Source organism: Arvicola amphibius, chromosome 9, assembly GCF_903992535.2.
Source record: "Arvicola amphibius chromosome 9, mArvAmp1.2, whole genome shotgun sequence".
Taxonomy (NCBI): Eukaryota; Metazoa; Chordata; class Mammalia; order Rodentia; family Cricetidae; genus Arvicola; species Arvicola amphibius.
The window spans coordinates 122,012,466-122,032,703 of NC_052055.2; the positions used below are offsets into that span (position 1 = coordinate 122,012,466).

The 20,238-nt window shown below is 47.7% G+C and overlaps 1 protein-coding gene across 4 annotated transcripts in view; it reads right to left on the reverse strand.

Moving 5' to 3' along the window:
- The window catches only part of Anks1a (ankyrin repeat and sterile alpha motif domain containing 1A), a 156,660-nt gene that overhangs the window by 73,278 nt on the left and 63,144 nt on the right, over positions 1-20,238 (reverse strand). For all 4 annotated transcript variants that reach the window (XM_038341973.1, XM_038341972.1, XM_038341971.1 and 1 more), the window contains 7 exons: positions 15,973-16,269; positions 15,224-15,299; positions 14,920-15,021; positions 14,706-14,807; positions 8,844-9,040; positions 6,611-6,703; positions 1,773-1,893 (listed from right to left, as the gene is read on the reverse strand). In XM_038341973.1, the coding sequence (XP_038197901.1) occupies positions 1,773-1,893; positions 6,611-6,703; positions 8,844-9,040; positions 14,706-14,807; positions 14,920-15,021; positions 15,224-15,299; positions 15,973-16,269 (988 nt within the window). The remainder of the gene's footprint in view (positions 1-1,772; positions 1,894-6,610; positions 6,704-8,843; positions 9,041-14,705; positions 14,808-14,919; positions 15,022-15,223; positions 15,300-15,972; positions 16,270-20,238) is intronic.

Below are 20,238 nucleotides of genomic sequence, written 5' to 3' on the forward strand. Positions count from 1 at the left end.
GCCAGGCATGGCGATGCACATACGTAATGACAGCACTGGGAGGCTGAGGCAGGAGAACTGCCATGAGTTTGAGGCCAGTCTCAGCAACACCTTGTCTCAAAAGACAAAAAAAGAACTTATGCCAAAAACACATAAAGCTCTCACAACTCGGTAACAGAAAGAGCAGCAGGTGTCCGCGGACACTGAGGAAGGGGCAGCACAGAAGCTCTGCCGGGGAAGGCGGATGTCCCACCTCTCCAAGGATGGCTGAAGCTTAATAGACCTGACGCTGCGGCCTGGGGACGACAGCACCACAGGGGGTCCAGAATGGTGTGTCATCTGCATGTGGCTGAGTGGCTGCCAAATGAGAACCTACGCTTACATGAAAAATGATAACATATAATGACTCACTGGCCCCGGGTGGGGAAAGGATAAACTGTGGTACACCTCTATAAAGGAACACAACTCAGCAATGAGGGAAGAAATGACGGAAAATGCAGGATGGATGAACCTCAGATACACTATGCAGGACAGAGGTGCACACTGAATGACTCCTGAAGTGGGACTCCCCTCTGTGTGCTGTGAATACCATTAGTTAATAAAAAAACTAGCTTGGCCTGATAGGGTTGATAGGTGGGGAAAAACTAAACTGAATGCTGGGAGAAAGGAGGCAGAGTGAGGAGAAGCCATGTAGCTCTACCAGAGACAGACATGCTGAAATTTTGCTGGTAGGCCACGACCTCGTGGTAATGTATAGATTAATGGAGATGGGTTAAATTAAGATGTAAGAGTTAGCCAATAAGAAGCTAGAGCTAATGGGTCAAGCAGTGATTTAGTTAATACAATTTCTGTGTGATTATTTCGGGGCTGAGCAGCCGGGAACCAACAAGCAGCCTCCATTAACAGACTCCATTCATGTAACGTTCTAGAAAAGAAAAATCGTTGGGACAGACATCAGATGCCCTGTCCCCAAGACAGGGAGCAAGCGGATGCAGAAGGACAGAGGAAAACCCTTCACTGGCTGCAGTTACTCACAGACTGTGCACAAACACAGATGCATTTCACTGCACCAAATCACAACCTTTTAGGAAAGTTTCCAAAGGAAAGTACATGACACACACAACTACTACGAATATGACCGAAGTTCCTACAGGGAGGCCTCTGAGCAGGATGGGAGGCAGTGTGCCGGGTATCTGGTGAAACAGAAAGGCTGTGAACTGACAGAGTCCACAGGAGGCACTAGCCATACACAGTGGAGGACCTCATAGCTGTAAGTGTGGGAGCAGGGACAGGCAGGTTCCCTCCAGACACTGCCCTTCAGTCCGCTTGGTGTTCATGCATCCTCCCTCTGCAGGGCTGGAACTTAATTCCAGAATGGAATTGCTGAAGCAAAACAAGCGGGCCACAGTGACAAAGCACTGTAGTTATAGGTGACAGTCCATCATGACCCTAACAAGGAGCATACTGTCCTAAGGTCAGGAATCACAGAGTCCACCCTGCCATCGACATGGGCCTGAACAACCTAGCTTGCTAGGCTAGCACCACAGGCTCCAATCAGTCTCCACAGTGGTGCTTGCTGTCTCCCTCCCACAGTTGCCACCTGGGTGCCCTCGCCTGCCCTGGCTGCACATGTGGGAGTGTCGTGTCCCCATCCACCCAAGAGCATGGAGTCTAGGTATTGGCGAGAACAACCATGGGGCCCCAGACTTAGGAACCTTAGCTGCGTGACTCACACCTACAGCACCCACACTCCCACCCTCCGTCCCTGTGCCATGGAGTGAAGCAGGGAATACCTTTAGTCTTTCCGTCTGTGGCCCCCAGCTTCTTGGTCTCTGCTGTGAGCAACAGCTCATATGGGTGCTCGTCCTCTTCCCGGGAGACACCGCTCTGAGTCCTGGGTCTCACAGCCAGGGCCTAGGAGACAGAAACACCCAGGATCTGTTGGCAGAGATGGGTGGTACACAACAAAGCTCCAATTCCCACAACCTGCAGGGTAGGCTGAAGCAGGGCAGGGAAGGGAAGGAGAGTCAGGACCCTGCGGACTCCCAGGAGCTTTTCTGAGCCTACTGTGCGCTCTGACGTATTCCCCAAAGGTTACCACACCAGTGAGGCAGGGATGGGCCCCAGTGGGTGGGTGGTCCTCAGGACTTCACTCCTGAGTGGAGTACTAGTTTATGTAGCACCACAGCAAAGGGTTGTCATCGTGTGAGCCTGGCACCCCCTGCTCGTCCCTTGGCCCCACTGGGACACAGCTGAAGCCCCTGAACCAGAAGCTAAGGGACACATGGAGCCGCTTTTTGGGAGCCCACCTGTGAGTCAAATCCTTTTCTTGATAATGTACTTTGACTTGGCAAGAGAAAAGCCAAGAACAATTCCTGTATGGGAAATCTCCACAGTATGACTAAACTTTTTTGGGGGCCCCATTTTATCCTTCAAAAAAAAAAAGATAAACTACAGGCCCCTCTTCTCTGCCTCCCCACAGTGTCTCTGTGAGAATACTTTCCTAGTGGTTGTTATTGCCCTTTCTCCAGGCTTCCTGACATGCACATTTCCTCCACCTCCAAAGAAAACAAGACACCCCTGCCGCTTAAATGGCCTTTCCTTGTCCTCCCTTTCCTCCTCCTCTGCTGCTGCAGCCCTGGCTAGCCTGGGACTCGCTGTGCACACCAGGCTGATCTTAAACAGGCTGATCCTCTGCCTCGGCCTCCCAAGGCTCAGGATTAAAGGCATGAGCTACCACAGCCAGCTTGTGACACTATCTTCTTCACAGACGCCCTAAAGCCAGCTTTCTACTGGGTGACTTCAGATGCCTCCAACCGTCTTGAGAGTAGACAACTAGCAATGAGAGTGTCTGTGGTGAACAGCAGCTCTGTCTACTGAGAAGGTCTTGATTCAAGCAGGTAAGTGCCTCCCACGTGGGAAATGCACCAGCTGCAGGGCTCTGGGTAGGTGAGCATCAGGGGGTCCTCAGCTAGTTCTGGCATTAGAGCAAAGTTGTTAAAACCACAGTGCTGGAGACACAGGGCAGGGCTGTAGAGAGCCTCTGCTCATCTGCCCTGGTGCCCATGTGTTTTAAAGGCAAGAATAATCACAGACCAGCTACAGCAATCAAGCCAGAGCACACTTCCAGAGCTGCTGGAAGAGATGAGTACAGCTTGGGAGGGAAGTGGGGGTGGCTGGATTCCCACTCATACCTAACAGATCAGCAGACCCCACAAGGGAAGCTCCCACCTCTAACAGACACCTCCCACCATACACTGGAGAAGCATCAGGTTAGTGTCCTGCAGAGTCCTCCTCTGTGGGGACAGCTCACAAGTCCTGCTGAAGAGAGGACTGCACCCCCAGTCTCAGACAGAAGGAGAAGTCAGGCGGCCACTAACGCAGAACAATGGGCTCACTCTAAAACTGCTGAGCACAGCAGGTACCCCACTGTGCAAGTCACCTGGGTGCTAAAGGCGCCTTTACTCTGGGAGCCCTGTTTTTATAGGAACACAATTAAGGGAACAAAGAGGGACCATTAAGTAGTTCACAGCCTGCCAATTTAACACCACAGGTGTCACTGGCAGGTTTTCACCCAAATGATCCCTCAGGCAGAGCCCTGGAAATCCAATTCCCTGTGTGTTTGCCTCAGCAAGAGTTCTCACCAGGCCCAGGCATGCTTCCCTGGAAGGTAACTACAGCCCTGAAGCCTGGCCTACAATCCAGGGCAGGACAGAAGACTTCAGTGGCAAATAAGTCCCCCTGGGAGGGCAAATGTGAGCAAAGTCCACCAACCACAGCTAGGGTCCCTGGTCTAGCCAATTCTTCTGTAAACTCAGAGGGGGTCAGGGACCTGTCCAGGGCTATGCAAAGTTCGCAGCAGAGCTGCAGTCATTAAATGCAGTTTCTCGGATTCTAATCCAGATTGGCCTCATTTTCCTCCATCCAATTTGGACCGCCTTCCCTTCTTCAACTACCTAATGAAAGCCCAATAAACGAGGGTGTTGATTTCTTCTTGTTCTGACCCTTTACCAAACTAGGGGATTAAACCTTCATAGTCTAAACAATAAACGTTTCTTCCAGACATCCGTGCTCCCACAGAAGCAGCACTGTGTCACAGTGACTATGGCAATAGCCGATTTTCAAAAGAAAGGATTCCATTTTTAACTAAATTACTTCTTACTCTTCTTTCCCTTGTCCTCCAGGGCTGGCAATGGCTCAAAGCTCAAGAGTCTCTGTGGAGAGCAGCACTGCTTGGGCACAGAAGGGTTGCAAGGAGCCAGCTGTCACCCAGCTGTGGCTTGCAGAATCCACTCCGGTATGGGTGGCTGAGAAGCCTCGACACGAGGATACCGTGGCCAGCCCATGGCAGCTGGCAGTCCATCATGAGGAGTAAAAACCTTTTGTGTGTGTCTGTGTGTAGCATGTGTGCGTGCACGCACACCTGTGCACGTGTGTGAAGTCTCATGCCTGGCATCATGATGAATAAGCTCTCCCACAGTCAAACTCTTGGTCACATCACTGACAGACGCACAGCCCTAGATCTGGTGGCCATAAAGCCTTCCTTAGCACCAGAGACTGCTGGGTTCCATCCTCCCAGTGCTGTAAACAAAGCAAAATGGCCTGAAGTTTCCTGACATCATTGTCTCCGTGTGAGGTTTCGTTTCAAAGCTTTGAACGAGTTGGAAACAAAGACAGTGGGGTTGCGGTCCCCGCTGCTCTGGCAAAGGACCAGAGTGTAAGTCCCAGCACCCACAGTGGGCTGCTCATGAGCATCTGAAACTCCAGTTCCAGGGGATCTGATGCCTTCTGCAGCCTCTCAGGATCCCAGGCACATTTGTGACTCACAGATAGACAGACAGACATGCCAGAAAAAATACCATAAACATAAAATAATAAAAAAATCCTGTCTGGATCATTAAGAGAACAATGACTCAGGCCATGTCTCCTCTATATTTATGCATCCATAGTAACAGCGAATAGGAAAGTGCAGGGCTCTCGCTGTTGCGGTCTTCCAAACATCAACTACACCGCTTCAACTGATTTAGAATTCCAGGCTATTAGGAAACATTTTCAAAGGATGAGTCTCACATCACACACAGACATCCCACCAGGCAGATGGCCCAGCAGGCAGAGCTGCTGCCTCTACAACCTGTGCTCAGTCTCCTGAACTACATAACTGAAGGAAAAAGCCCTGTCCTCTGCACACACACACACACACACACACACACACACACACACACACACACACGCTGTAACATAATAAAAACAATTTATTTTGTTTTTCGAGACAGGGTTTCTCTGTAGCTTTGTAGCCTGTCCTGGAACCTTCTCTGTAGACCAGGCTGGCTCGAACTCAAAGAGATTCACCTGCCTCTGCTTCCCGAGTGCTGGGACTATAGTCGTGTGCCACCACCTTCTGGCTATGAAACATTTTTAAATTTTTTTAAAAAAGGTAGATTGTAATCAGACATATTGGCACTGACCTTTAATCCCAGCACCCAGGAGGCAGAGGCAAGTGGATCTCTGCGAGTTCGAGGCCAGCCTGGTCTACAGAATGAGTTTCAGGATATCCAGAGATACTTAGTGAGAACATGTCTTGAAAAAAGAAGGTACACTGTTATAAATAACCACCCCTTTCCTTCTCACCCTCCTACATACCTCCTACATCTTTTTTATTTAATTTTTATAAACTTGATTATTTAATAAACTTGCAAATAAAATATGTAGCAAAAATAACCAGACCAAAGTCCTATCTTTTCCAGTTGTCAACTCTAACCTGATTCGTGTTTAGATACAGTCTTCACAGGAAGCAGTGAAAGGGTGAAAACAGAAAGGAGGCCTCTGGGGCCCAGCCGCCAAAACGTCATAATATGGCACTGTTCATACAATGGCAAGGACAAGGGTACTTGGAACCTTGTGTCAAACACAGTGTAAAGGCAAAAAGTCGAACTGTTCAGCTGGGGCACCCAGACAACAGCCGGTTACGCTCCCCATATGGCCGGTACACTAACACTGCACCAGAACTCTTAGTTTGAAAGGCCTTGATCCAGAAGCGACACAGGAGCGCCACAAGCCTCCTAAGCGCAGCGGCAATGAGAAGATAAAGTCAAGGCTGAGGATATGGCCAGGGGGTAAGAGTGCTTGCTCTGCACTCTTAGGACCTGAGTTGGAATCTCCAGCACCCACATAGCTGTGTGTGCCTGTTACATGTAGGGCACATGTGCCTACACACTCATGTATAAGCCTCACACTCACACACAAATACAATAATCTTCTCTCCACAAAAGAAAATAGGCTGGGGAAACGGGTAAGGGACAGAGTGCTTGCTTGGCATACACAAGGCTCTGGGTTCTATGCACAGGGGCTGGAGAGACGGCTCAGAAGTTAAAAGCATGCACTGCTCTTCCAGAACACCCATACTCAAATCCCTGCACCGACAAGGTGGCTCACAACCACCTGTAACTCCAGTTCCTGGGGACCTGATGCCCTCATCCTATCCCCACGGGCACCAGGCAGGTGCGTGGTACACATGCACATACAAAAAAAAAAAAATCTTAAAGAGGCGGAAGAGAACAAAGCCTCCTCTGAGCTCACACAGCTACCATCTAACAAATGCTAGGTCAGTGATGGGGTGACCCCAACCCTCTACCTCAGAGGCTGTCAAGGGCAAATACTTCTTATCTACACGTTCTTCCTCCTCTTCATCAGGTGGCGGCTTTGCTGGAGGCGGTGGACGTTCCCTCTGCAGAAGAAAAATAAATATTCTACCATCTCTCCTTTTCAAGTATGTAACTTTTTGGCTTACCCTTATTTTAGTCCTTGGAAATAAAAAGAATTACGTAGAGAATTCCTCAGGAGCCTTAAGTTAAGGTCCAGTCTCTGAGCAGATGCAGGACCTCCCACACAGACACAATTCAATCAGCTGCACCGCAGTTTCTGATGTCTGCAACAAAGACCATAAACACCTCCTTCCTGGCTGCAAGGGGACCAGCATGGAAAGCTCACAACTGCCCCGCTGGCACAAGCACTCTACGTGACAGACACAAAAACCTGACAGTAAAACGCAGGGGCTCAACTTTCAGCCTAGGCTGAAAAGAAGAAACCTGAGATTAAGAGACGCAGTTCCAGAGCTTTTCTAAAGCCAAGACTCCCAGGGATGCAACGGGAAAAGCAGCTAAAGAGGGAACATTTGTCCTGGTTACCCCTACTCAGCAGGAAAAGTTCCACACCAATCTCTCTCTCTCTCTCTCTCTCTCTCTCTCTCTCTCTCTCTCTCTCTCTCTCTCTCTCTCTCTCTCTCTCTCTCTCTCTCTCGTTTTTTGTTTTCCAAGACAGGATTTCTCTGTGTAGCAGTCTTAGCTGTCCTGGAACTTGCTCTTGTATAGCTCTTGTAGACAAGGCTGACCCTGGTGACAAAGCCAAAGGCTGGGGAACCACTGCACCTGTGCTTCCCTCACTGTTCTCTGCAGGGCTGGAGTTCCCTACTCAGGGGTTGGTTTACTTAGGACAGGGCTGGCTCCAGGTCAGGTGGAGTTTGGAATGCTGAATGATAGAAACTTCCAGAGAAATTTGCAAAGATGCTGTTTTGAATTTGGCACTTGGGCCCTCTCTGCTTAAACATACTTCTCTGCTCCACACCAGCCTCCATCAGTCCTTCTGTGAGGCCAGAACAGTAGAACAAGAATGGCTACAACACACGCATGCACATATGCCAAAGCATGCATTCCAAGATGTTCTGGCTTTTGCTTAGCACCACCAGCAGAGGCTGGCCTTCAAAGGTTACTCAGCTCTTTCAGGACGCTGTGGCTTCCAGCAAGGCACTAGTGCCCCCTACTGGGAAACACCTGTAAGCACCACTTAAAGCAAAGCCTTCTCACACAAGTTAGATACCAATAGGGAAGAGAAATGCCATGCTTGGCAAATGCTCTTCCGCCACTCACCAGAGTGCAGAGTGCGCTGGCAGTTCCTACTCTGCTAGGCTGCCACACTAGAGGGCTGACTGAAACCCACACGTAAACACTGCCACTGCATCAGGTCAAGCAGACAGGCAACAAAGAACACTCTATGAAGTTCTAGGCCTTTCCTAGGCCACAGTTAGAAAGGTCAAGGATGACTGTGTCCATCAGAGCTAGGCCAGAAGAGATGGCCAACAGGAGAAAACCCCACATGTGCCCTCATATCTGTCTCTAGGTGGTTAGCCAGCTAGGTCAGACAACACCAGAGTATAGAAATTCGGATAACAATATGTGGAGATGGAAAGAAAGTAGAGACAGGGCTACAGACGAGGCATCCTGACTCTGGGGGAGAAGGTGAGTCAGGAGTCTGGAGGCCCATGGACAAAGAGCAGTACTAAGACAAGAGGGCCTGACCACAGAAAAACACAGTGCCGCTTTCATGAAATGGGGCCAATAAAGAACCAACCAGCAGACATACTGTCTAATAAGAGTACACGCTGTCCATTAAGTCTTGCTATGCCATCCCCCGGGGCAGGATCACCCTGTCTACGTGGCTGGTAGGGCAAGCAGGGCTTGGAACAGCAATTCCTGTCACTGGAGAGTCCTGCTCTCCAGAGAGAACAAACCATGAGCCCAAAGGCTTGAACAGCGTCAAGGCTAAACCAGAACAGAAGACACGGATGTCTGTGAAGGCAGTGGGGGTGGAGAGATGCAAACCGGCTACACAGACGGAGCCTGAAAAAGCAAACTTCTACCTCAGTATGAGCTGTAGCTTTACCACACTGAACAGGAGAGACAAGACAGAGCTCCTGAAAGAACAGCAGGTGAGCTCAGGCCTCTGAAATAGGAGCCGGCACCAGACTTCCTCTTGCCAGCACCCATAGCTGCCACCACAGCCCCCGGGAGGCTCAGGCCTGGGCCACGTACAGGCCTGACTCCAGCAGTTCTTGCTCCTGCGGTCTCGGTCTCCTTGTTCACGGAATCTCGGTCAGATGATCGCCCGCTGGCCGTGCTGTCTAAGGAGTGACATGATACAGCATTGTACAGTGCCTCGTAGGGACCCTCCTCCTCAGCACGCGTGTCAAAATCAATGATCAGTTCAGTGACTGCTTTCTCCACGTTCCCTGGAGAAGACAGAGAACACGATCATTAGCAGGCGGGGCAGAGTCTTGGGTTCTGGACACTCTGGCCGAACTGTAATGAACAATAACCCACAGGGAACACGATCACTTTGATAAGGACGAGGACTGATTTTCTCTGATAGAATCTAGGGAGTGCAGCATAGTGGTGGGACTCAGCTTAGCATGCACATAGCCCTGGGTCCAATTCCCAACAAAAAAGAAACTACTTTAAATATGTAATTCCTATGTTTTTTGTAAGCATTCCAGTGTCTCAATACCATGTAAATGGCAATTTAACCTGAAAATGTAGCAATATGTAACTGAAAATTAAAATGGTTTAAGTTATAGTTGATTTTTTTTGGGGGGGGGGGCAGGGTTTCTTTGTGTAGCTTTGGTTGTCCTGGAACTCACTTTGAAGACTAGGCTATTCTCAAACTCACAGATATTTACCTGCCTTCTGAATTCACTAGTAGACAAGGCTGTCCTTGAACTCACCTGCCTCTGCTTCCCAAGTGCTGGGATTAAAGATGTGTGCCACGCTCCGCCTTCTCCTTGTGCTTTGGAGGCAGGGTTTTGTCTTTGAACATGAAGCCCACTTTAAGTGATTCAATGAAAGCTACAGACACTCAGAGGAAAGCAAAGCCTTTCTGAGACAAGGAGCTCTATGACTTAATGCTGTCTCCTCAGCACTGTTGAAAATGGCATCCCTGAGTGGCCTGTAATAGTCACAAATACCAGTGTGAGCGCCTCGAAAGTTGAGAGCTCAGTGAATGACTGATCCCACTGCTAGCTGCTTCCAAAATCAAGGAAAAGTTTGGAGTGTGGGGGTGGGGCTGAGGAACCCAGCAGACAGGCCAGGAGTCCAAAGCCCGCCCACTTCCGCTCTGTTCCATTCCTCCCCTTCTAATGTCGCTTTACTGTTTCTTTATGGCCATCTGCATTTAGGGAAAGTTGTCAGCTAGCGGTTATGTGTCTTTGCCTTTCACCATACCACAAGCTATTCAGTAAACCAGGACGGATTCTGTTGTGGGATAGTATTTTAAGATGTGCTATATTTGTCTCTGCTGTGGAACATTTGTTTAATGATGCAAAGATGTGTTGCATTCTTTTATGTTGCATTTGTTTAACTCTGTAAAGTTGTGTTACTTTGCTTGTCTATAACACTTGATTGGTCTAATAAAGAGCTGAACAGGCTGGGGTGATGGCGTACACCTTTAATCCCAGGGCAGAGGCAGAGAAAAGAAAGATGTGTAGAATAAAGAAACGTCGAAAGCCCTGAGGCAAAATGTAAAGAGAAACAAAACAGGATTAGTAAGAAAAGCTGGCTAGAAACAAACTCTTAAGTAAGAATAAGTCTCTGTTTAGTTATTTTGAAGCTGGGTGGTGGGCTCCCAAAAAGAAAAAAAAAATCAACTACATTTTGGCATACCAATGTGAGAACATGAGGCTCAAATACCTAGGGCCTGAAAAAGCTGAAAAAGAAAGGAGGGGGATATGGCTTCTTTAAGGAACTCTGCTAGCCAGGCAGTGGTGGCACACACCTTTAATCCCAGCACTTGGGAAGCAGAAGCAGGGGGTTTTCTGTGAGTTCAAGGCCAGCCTGGTCTACAGAATGAAGTCCATGAAGTCCAAGACAGCTAAGACTGTTACACAAAGAAATCCTGTCTTGGGGGAAAAAACAAACAAACAAACAACCCCCCCCCCAAAAAAAAAAGAAAGGAAGGAAAGAAAGGAGAGAAAAAAGGAAAGAAGGGAATCCCGCTGCATAGCAGCGCACTTACACAGCCTGTCTCACTCTAAGTAGAAACAGAACACTAAGTACAAAGCATGTGCCACAGCGCAAGGCACTGGCACACAGCTGGGGCCTAAATGTAGTTCTCAGTCACCTACCTCTGACCAGGCCCAAGGCTTGGCCCTCAAAGACCAGAGGTGTGGGCATCGACAAAGCTGTGGCAGAGGTCCTAGGCATGCCACTTAGCCATTTAAAGGCTCACGCGGTCAGAAAAGGACAGAGATGCACAGTAAAGACAGATTCAGACGGGAAAACCTCTGAACAGGTTATGGTGTGTTTAACAATGTGCATAGGCTTCAAGAAAAGAGAAAGGGTACAGACGTCACAGAAAAAAAACAAGTAGTTAAAACTAAAGTTTTTAGGGAGAGAAGCACAGTAATATGAAAAATAATAAGCTGCAGAGATGGAAATACACAGGAAGCCTGCATCCTGGACGCTGCTGCACTGACCTTGTGAAGCAAACCACAACTCCTAACATGGACTGAAAGAGGGACTGCTGAAATGAATGAGCCTATATAGGTGAAGAATGCTTAATTATAAAACAGAACTCAAAAATGCACTGCCTGGGAAAAGAGGTTTGGTTTTGCTTTTGTTTCCACAGAAACGAGAGGCTGTGGATTCTTCCTAGGTTGATATGGATCAGGTTTGATGGGCGAGACCTTTTGAATCTTGACAGGGGATATATATCAACAAAGGTTACTGCTAGTCTTCCCAGGACTCGGTCATCATCTCAATTTCTTTTGGAACCCCCCTAAAGATGCCTTTGCTCATAGACAACAGGAAGCAATCTAGAGAATGACACCCACATTCCCAAGAGGTGGGTGTGGGTAGATTTTGGCTATTTAGTGGGTTACACATGTTGGTTATCATTTAGAAGAATATAAGAATACAGGATAAAAAGACAACTATTAGCCTCAGATATTTTGCACTGGCATAGATTTTGGTATATTGATACAAATCTAAAGTTATTTTTGTTATACTGCATATTTCTACTCTTGTTTGAGGTATTCTGCTTATGTAGTTCATTTTAAAATACAAAGGATAACTAAGAAATGAGGTTAGCCCAGCACTTGGGAGGCAGAGGCAGGTGGATCTCATAGTTTGAGGCTACTCTAGAGTTCCAGGACAGGTTCCAAAGCTATAGAGAAACCCTGTCTTGGGAAAAGAAAAAAAGAAAGAAAAAAAGAAATGAAGTTAGAATTTAAACTATAATAATCAAACTTGTAGTCACATTAGATGTTTTTAAGGTAAAATGGGTATATTTTAGGCAGGTAGGTGAATTTCAAACACTTCAAAGACCTATAGAATATGGTATTTAAGATGTTTAAGACCTAAGGATTTTCATGACAATGAGACACGTCTGCTCCTGGCAGCACCAATTTACTTCATAAAAGGATGATGGGAATCAAAGAAACTCCATATGGAGTTTGCTTTCAATATGACAAGGCTAGCCATTTGGGCAAGAAACTGCTCTTGCCTTCACTGCTGACAATACGCTATCTGGCCTATGACTGCTGAACTTTGTTAGGACAAGGTAGGACAGTCCTTTGAGATTCCTGCTTCACAGATGAGTCTGCCAGACATTTTGCAGGACAGAGAAGAAAGCGACCACTGAAACTGTGATAATACAAGGGACAGTCCTTCAAATTTCCTGCTTCATTGTAGGACAAAGATGATGCCCCATTGCAGAAGAACTTTGGGTGACTATTCAGGCAGCCAGATATCTCTGTTGTTAGGGAATATTACATCCTTCTGGAGTCTTTGATGGAGATTATATAGTTATAATTGCAGTTTTCCTTAGTTATGACAGAAAGTAAATTAGGTATAAAACTTTGGAATAACTAAGATAGATAATGAAGTATTTTTTCTGAATCTAATACAAATGGACTTTGTAAATGTAATTCTTACTTGATAACTGTTTTTGTTGTATACAGTTTTACTATGTTAAAGTTGAAACCTTACATTTTTTGTTTAGACAAAAGCTGTGTTACTTTCCCTATTTGAAACACCTGATTGGTCTAATAAAGAGCTGTACAGCCAATAGCTAGGCAGGAGAGAGATAGGTGGGGCTGGCAGGCAGAGATTATAAATAGGAGGAGAAATCCAAGCTGGAGAGTTGGGGGAGGATCAAGAAAAGGGTGAGAGAAGGACACCAGAGACTAGCCATCCAGCCACACAGCCAGCCACATTATAGGACGAAAAGAAAGATACTAGAATAAAGAAAGGTAAAAACTCCAGAGGCAAAGTATAGTTAAAGAGAAATGGGATAATTTAAGTTAGAAAAGCTGGCTAGTAACAAGCCAAGCTATGGCTGGGCATTCATAAGTAAGAATAAGTATCTGTGTACTTATTTGGGAGGTGGGTGGTGGGCTCCCAAAGAGTTAAAAAAAAAATTAACTACAGAATTCTGCTGATGAGGAACACTTACCACCCAGACCACCTCCACACCAACGATTTTATTGCCACAATTGCTATGTGCACAAGGACTAGCCAGCAGACCCTCATTGGACCAACAGTTCCCGAAGCGCTGCCATGTGTTTTAGGATAGAAAGCAACAGCAAACACAAGTTCTAAGTTGATCTTGAGATGACCCTGCCCATCACACACCCCTACAGGAGTAGAGACCAAAATAAAGCAGACATGGAGCTGGAGAAATGGCTCAGAGGTTAAGAGCACTTAGTGTTCTTGTAAAGAACCCAGGCTTAGCTCCAAGCACCCACATGGCAGTTTACAGCCATCTATAAAACCCAACACCCTCTTCTGACCCTTACGAGCTCCTGTATGTATGCAGTGAACATAAACACACCTGGCCAACGCATTATATATATTCATACATGTAATTAAACTATATTTATATATAAGTAATATATTTTATTTATATTCTATATTTTATATTTATATATGAATATTTTATTTTCTATTTTATAATAATTTTTAGATATGTTTATAGATATAAATAAAATGTTGGGAAATATTATTTTATGGTGAGACTTTTGTTTATGTTATGTTTGTTTAACTGTGACGCTGTGGTTCTTTGCCTGTCTAAAACACGTCTAAACAGCTGAATGGCCAATAACATGGGAGGAGCAAGGACAGGCGGGGCTGGCAGGCAGAGAGTATTAACAGAAGGAGACCGAGGAAAAGAAGGAGCAATGAGAGCCCAAGGAAAGATGTCAGTGGCCAGTCGCCCAGCCATCCAGTCAGCCGTGGAGTAAGAGTTAAAGGAAGAGATACAGAAGTAAGAAAAGGAAAAAGCCCAGAGGCAAAAAGTAGTCAGGATAATTTAAGTTAGAAAAGCTGGCAAGAAACAAGTCAAGCTAAGGCTGGACATTCATCATAAAGAATAAGCTTCCATGTGTGATGGGCCCCACAAGAGTCCAGAAAGTCAGAGTAAAAATCACTACAAACACACACAGTATGTATATTGTATGTATGTGTATATACATATGTATTATATATATATAATTACACACACATACACACACACACACACACACACACACACACTTTGTTCTGTTTTTTTAATTTAAAGATAGGGGCTTACTGTGTAGCCTGGTTAGCCTGGACCTCGCTATGTAGACTAGGCTGGTTTTGAACTCACAGAGAGCTGCCTGCCTCTGTCTTTCAAGTGCTGGGGTTAAGGCCTGGATTAATTAAAACAACTTTTCTAATGAAAATGGAAAAGTAAGACAAGTAATACCCATACCAAAATCTGCATCATGCCTGCTAAGAGTTCAGGGAGCAGGGAGACAACTGAACTGAGTAAATCCTAATAATGCCCTGCAATTATCTGAACGCAGAACTTTCCATTCTACCCAAGAGTGACTGACTCTGCTCAGGCTACCCCTCTTTCCTGGCTGAGGAGAAGCGCCTCACCCTGAGACTTAGGTGCTGTGGCGTCCGTGCTGGAGAGGAGAGGTGGCTGAGCTGTGGCGCTCTTATCTACTTCTTTCACGCTTCTTTTTCCAGTCATGTGATCTGTAAGGAAAGATGGTTTAAAAAATAAAGTGAGAGGCTGCACCAAGCACAGTGCAGGTTGGCACAGCGCAGGTTAGCGGTCCCTGGCCCCAGAGAGCGCAGCAGCCCATACCTTCTATCAGGGCTGCTATCTGCTGGCTCTTCTGCGAAGGCAGGTCACGCACAGTGTCAAGGGCAGTTAGTCCACGGCTGTCCTTTATGTTAACGTCGATTCCTGGGAGGACAGCAGGTGGACCAGGGAAGTGAGCATTTCAGGCAGGCCCAAGGACTCCCGCAGCTCTCAAGCAGCTGACCGACATTCTTCACCCGCAGCCATCGACAGTCCAGCATTCCAGGACCCAGTCACACAGCTCTAACCACACAGACGCTGGGCTTAAACACCGCCCGGCACACGGGGTCAGCGCCGCCAACCTCACCTGCAGCCAGCAGAATTTGCACCACATCGGTCTTGCCAAACAAAGCAGCCTCATGCAAAGCGCTGCCCATCTCCGTCTGGAAGGCAAACAAGAGCGCAGCAGCACATCATGAGAACAGTTGGTGTGTCACGTGACAAACGGGACACAGGTAAGGAGGGGTGGCAACCGAGCTACACAGAGCCCTCTGGGGCTTCAGCTTTCCAACATTTCTTGTATGGGTTCTAAAAAATCCACACAGCAAGACTACTTGGGTGCCATCTCAGGCCACGTGCATGAGTCTCACTGCTCGTAGGGACGCTGACTCCCAGAGCTTGACCGAGCTCCACTTTTCTGAGAGGAGGGAATAAAAGCACCTCATGGCCCACAGGCAGAGTCAACACCAAGCTTACGGAAGTACTGACTGAGAGAAGCTTGCATCACAGAGGAGTGCCAAGTCATGTTGGCAGTTGAAGCTTTGCCAGTGCAAAAAAGGTGGCGGGGGTGGGAGGTGGGGGCCATGTATAGGAAGGCAATGAACCTTCTGGTTTGAGATGGCCCACAAGCACTTCTTTTCAGGGGTTTAAGACTATCTCACACCCTGAAAAGAAACGAGCAAAACCGCTAGACTCACTCCACAAAGCTCGTTTGCCTCTACGATGTCACAGCAGAACAGTGACAAACAGAAGCACGCGAGTGTGATGTGAAACGTGCTGAGCACACACAGCCCGGCGGCATCAGCCCTGTGCCAGGAGAGGTGCCCGCCTTGCTACCTGGTAGTTGCTATCCATGCCGGCGTCCAGCAGGACCTGCACCACGGCCTTGTGGCCATTCCTCGCGGCCAAATGTAAGGGGGTGTGCTTCCTAGTGCTGCAGCTCAGGAGGTTGGGGTGCGCACTCAGCAGCATCTTCACCACCTCCAGCCGCCCATAGAGCGCTGCCAAGTCCAGAGGTGTTTCAAACTTGTTGTTGCGCATGGTGGGGTCTGTGAGCTCCTCCAACAGAGCCTTCACGACCTCCGTGTGGCCGTACTGTGCTGCACAGTGCAGGGCAGTCTCGTTGTCGTTGTTCTGAGGGTTAACAAGCACAGCGTATCAGAAAGGGGTGAGGTAGGGGACCAACATCTGCCTGTATAATCACCCATAAAAACCACTGAAATTTAAATGAGAAAATAGCAGCGATACTTGGAAACTTACAGGAGTCAGAATCCAGTCACCACCCCCAACAATCAAGCCTGATTGCTACCATAGGCCACATCTGCCCTCAGTCCCTGCAGGAGGGGAGCATTCCCTGAACATTTGCAGTCTCTGTATGCCATTAAGGGCGCATCTCCATACTGAATGCGAGGGAACAAGAAAATTTGGCAGGCGTTTGGTAGACAGCCTGGCACACATGCACTGCTGCCACTGTTTCATTTAAACTTCAACTGGTTTTACAAGCATTTCTTTGATCGACCCTGTGGTTCCGATTCTGGGTCTATCCACCATATATAGCCTTCCACACAGCTTTTTAAAAGGAGGTTGTCATCTGTAGTCTGGCATGCAAATAAATCCATCAGCCAGCAGAGAGAGTAACAGAGCAGAGCACCGCAAACCACTCTCAAGATAGCAGTGGGCAGCCATTTCTAAGGAAGGCACAGGCTCAGGCCTGAGAGAAATCGAGACCCTATCCTGCCCTCATGACGGCTGCAGAAGGGCACATGGGGCAATTCCCGTGGCTTATGCTGCATGAGACAGTGAGCATGTTGGAGAAGCCTTCTCACGCAGGAAAGGGACAGGCCCTAGATGCTTGGTGTGAGGGGAGCAGAATATTCCACTGCAGCACTGCCCTCCATGCAACTAGCAGTCTGAAGGCCTCTGATGCCAATCTCATCTCAGGGACAGAGGCTGGGGTGAAAGTGGGGAACACTGTGTTTTCCCAACTGTCAAACTAAGATGTGAGCCATGCCGATTAAGTCCTTCGTGAGACGGATGACATGTCTTGGAGAAGAAAGGCTCTCACACGTCTCAGAGTCCTCAGTTTACCCAGGCAACTTCTGCTACTTTGGGGAAGACAGGGCTTGAGAGGGCCTGTCCTGAGTCGATAGTGCGCACCTTTCAGCCGCCAGAAGTTAACAATCAACTACGCTACGGTTGTTTCAATTCTGTTAGTGATGTTAAAAGGAACAGCTGAAGAGTTACCCAAACATGCATCAATTCCATCTGCTTTTGACTGCAACAGGTTTTTTTCGTTATTGTTGTTTTCTTTTGTTGTTGTTTTATTTTATTTTTTCCTGGTTGTTGTTTTCTTGTTTTTTTTCTCAGCTACATAAAAATGGCTGAGAAAGTTCCGGGGCTGCTGAGACCAAGGCCCCAAGCGGCCAGAGTGACAGCAAAGAAATGTTTTAAATGAAAACAAGGACAGAAAAAGTGGCAGCAGGGGCACATGCAGAGATAAAAACAAGTAAATAAGACGCAGAGGACAGTGCCGGAGGGACAGCACAGCTGGGCAAAAGCAGCCACAGGACATAGCTTTCAGTGGCCACTGGCATGCCCACCTCCTACCAAGCTAGGGCCCAAGGCCCCCGAGCAAACTCAGGACTGTCACTTTGCTTCCTGGTGACAAAACACAGCTACTTCAACAGAGCTCATGGGACCTTTCTGGAACATGCCACCCAAAGAAGTTTAAGAAAAAGTCTCTACCTCAATCAACTTTTGCATGGCAATCAGGGCCAAAAGGTCAGCTTATTCTCAATAAAACTTCACCAGTAAAACTTAATGACTCTGAGACAAATCGTATGGCCATGGTGCCTCCTACCATCCAGGATTACATGTCCTAGACTTTGTAAAACATGTGACTTAGAGACTGAAAAATTGTAAAACTCTAAAGAGAAAACTATCCAGCAAGGGAGGAGGGGGGAAAGGAGGGAGAAGGGAGGAGGAGCAAAAGGAGGGAGAGGGGAGGAGGGGCAGAGATGTAATGACGTGCTGGAAGTGTGGCTCAGTGGTAGAACAAGTGCTTAGCGCTCACAGGGCCCTGGGTTTGGTCCCTAATGTACCTACCAAAACGGCAAACACAGTGAGTGCTTTTGAGGTTTTCTCTGGCCTTTTGGTTGGTTTTTGCTAGAAAGATGACAGCTGTCCCAAAGTTGCCCTGCTAAGGCACAATTGTGGTCAGCCCTGGCACATTGCCTGCCTGGTCCTAAACACCACCTAACCACACCTCACTGGCACCGTGTGGAAGCATCCGAGAGTGTATTGGCTTTGCCAGATACGGGCTGGTAGTTAGTTAGGTTCCTTGAGCTTGTCTGTTGAGCACTGGCCACCGTCACATGCTCTCCTGGTTTCTACTGGAGCCAAGGGCTGTCAGGTTAAGGAGTCGTCTGATTCATGGACCCTCAAGAGGGGCACAGATTCAAGTCGCAGTCATGGGGCGTGCTTCCCTTTCACCTCTTCTGAACAACACTACACTCCCCACCTTACTCTGAACTGGGGGAGGGTTGCACGGCCCAAGCTAGCCTTGAACTTGATGCTAAACCCTTTCACTCACCCTCCAGCCCCACTCATCTTGAGATTAAGTTTTCCCCGCTACAGTCAATAGGTCTAAGAAAACAGGCATCTACTCTTCTCTACAGATTCCACTGAACTTCGGATCCCGTGTGTGACTCACAAATAGACACATTCATATGTGTGCAGAGAAAATCATACAAAAGGAGTTCCATGGGGGATTATTCCATCACAGTCAGGCTCATGTGTCCCCGTGGACAGAGGCCTGTGGTAAGGAGCCAGAGCTGTAGCCATCTGCCAACTGTGCTGCCGGTTCTAGAGACGTGACCAGGAAGAAAGGCAAAGCCATGCGTACAAAATTAACAAGGAGAGAAAGAAAGAGAAGATTGACCCCACGATGGCAAAAAAGAGTTCAGCTCCCTCCTGTAGTGCAGAACTTGGACCAAAGTGGACAGCAGAAAGACATGCCAGCCGGCTGAGAAACTGCAACCAGCAGCCCAGGCACATGCGCCGGGCAGCAGGTTACTAGGAAAACATGGAAAGAAAACAGAAGATCGTCTGTTCAGGTATCAGAGCGAGGATCATAGAGTTTAAAAATAACAAGGAACTGGCCCAACTTCAGAGTTGGCAAAGAAAGCTGTCAGAGTATAAGGACGCATAAAACTATTATTTAAAATTCTGCTGGTATGGTAGGAGACATCCATAATCCCAGCACTCAGGAGAATGAGGTAGGAGGATGGAAGACTGTGAGTTCAAGGCCAGCCTGGACCTCACAGCCAGAACTTGTCTCAAAACCAGGGCTGAGTGGTTGTCTAGCAGATTCAAGACCCTCCTGAGTTGTACCTTCAAGCCCACTCCTTTGAGGAATGAAACCACCTGCAAGCACCTCTGTCATTAGGGAGACAGAGAAGGGAATCACTTCTGTGGATCCCTGTCCCACACAAGGATCCTGAACCTAACCCACAGTAACAGCTTCACCATGGCTGGCTGGAGGGGAGAGAAAGGGAGGTGGAAAGGAGGGAGGGAAGGGAAGGAGAAGGGACGAGGTAAGGAGAAAGGACTAAGTGGCATCATGAGGACAAGTGTCCATGTGAACATGGACAGCGTATTAGGAGAGTGAATTTTCTGAACTTAGTGACTGCATCAGGGTCTTCTTACTGTCTCCAGACAAGGTCCCATCATGCTCTCTGGCTGGCCTATCATTGCCTGGGCTACCCTCACCCAGGCTAGCCTCAGACTTTCAGTAACTCTTCTGCCTCAGCCCAAGTGCCAGAATACAGGTGTGCCCCACTTTGTTCAGTTTTATAAACTTAATGCCTTTGCACTCAGATCTTGGGTGAAAATCCAATTAATACTAAACTTAAGGCTTTGGAGTCAAGATATGAATAACTTAGTCTCAAACACATCACTCGATATGGCCACAGCCGCATAGGGACACAGAAAGGCAAAGAGCGGATATCACTGCCTTGCACAAGAAGTGCTCACCACAGTAGAGTCCTGGGCATAGGAACCCTCCTAAGCTAAAAGTCCTTCAAATGGAAGGTTCTCCAACAG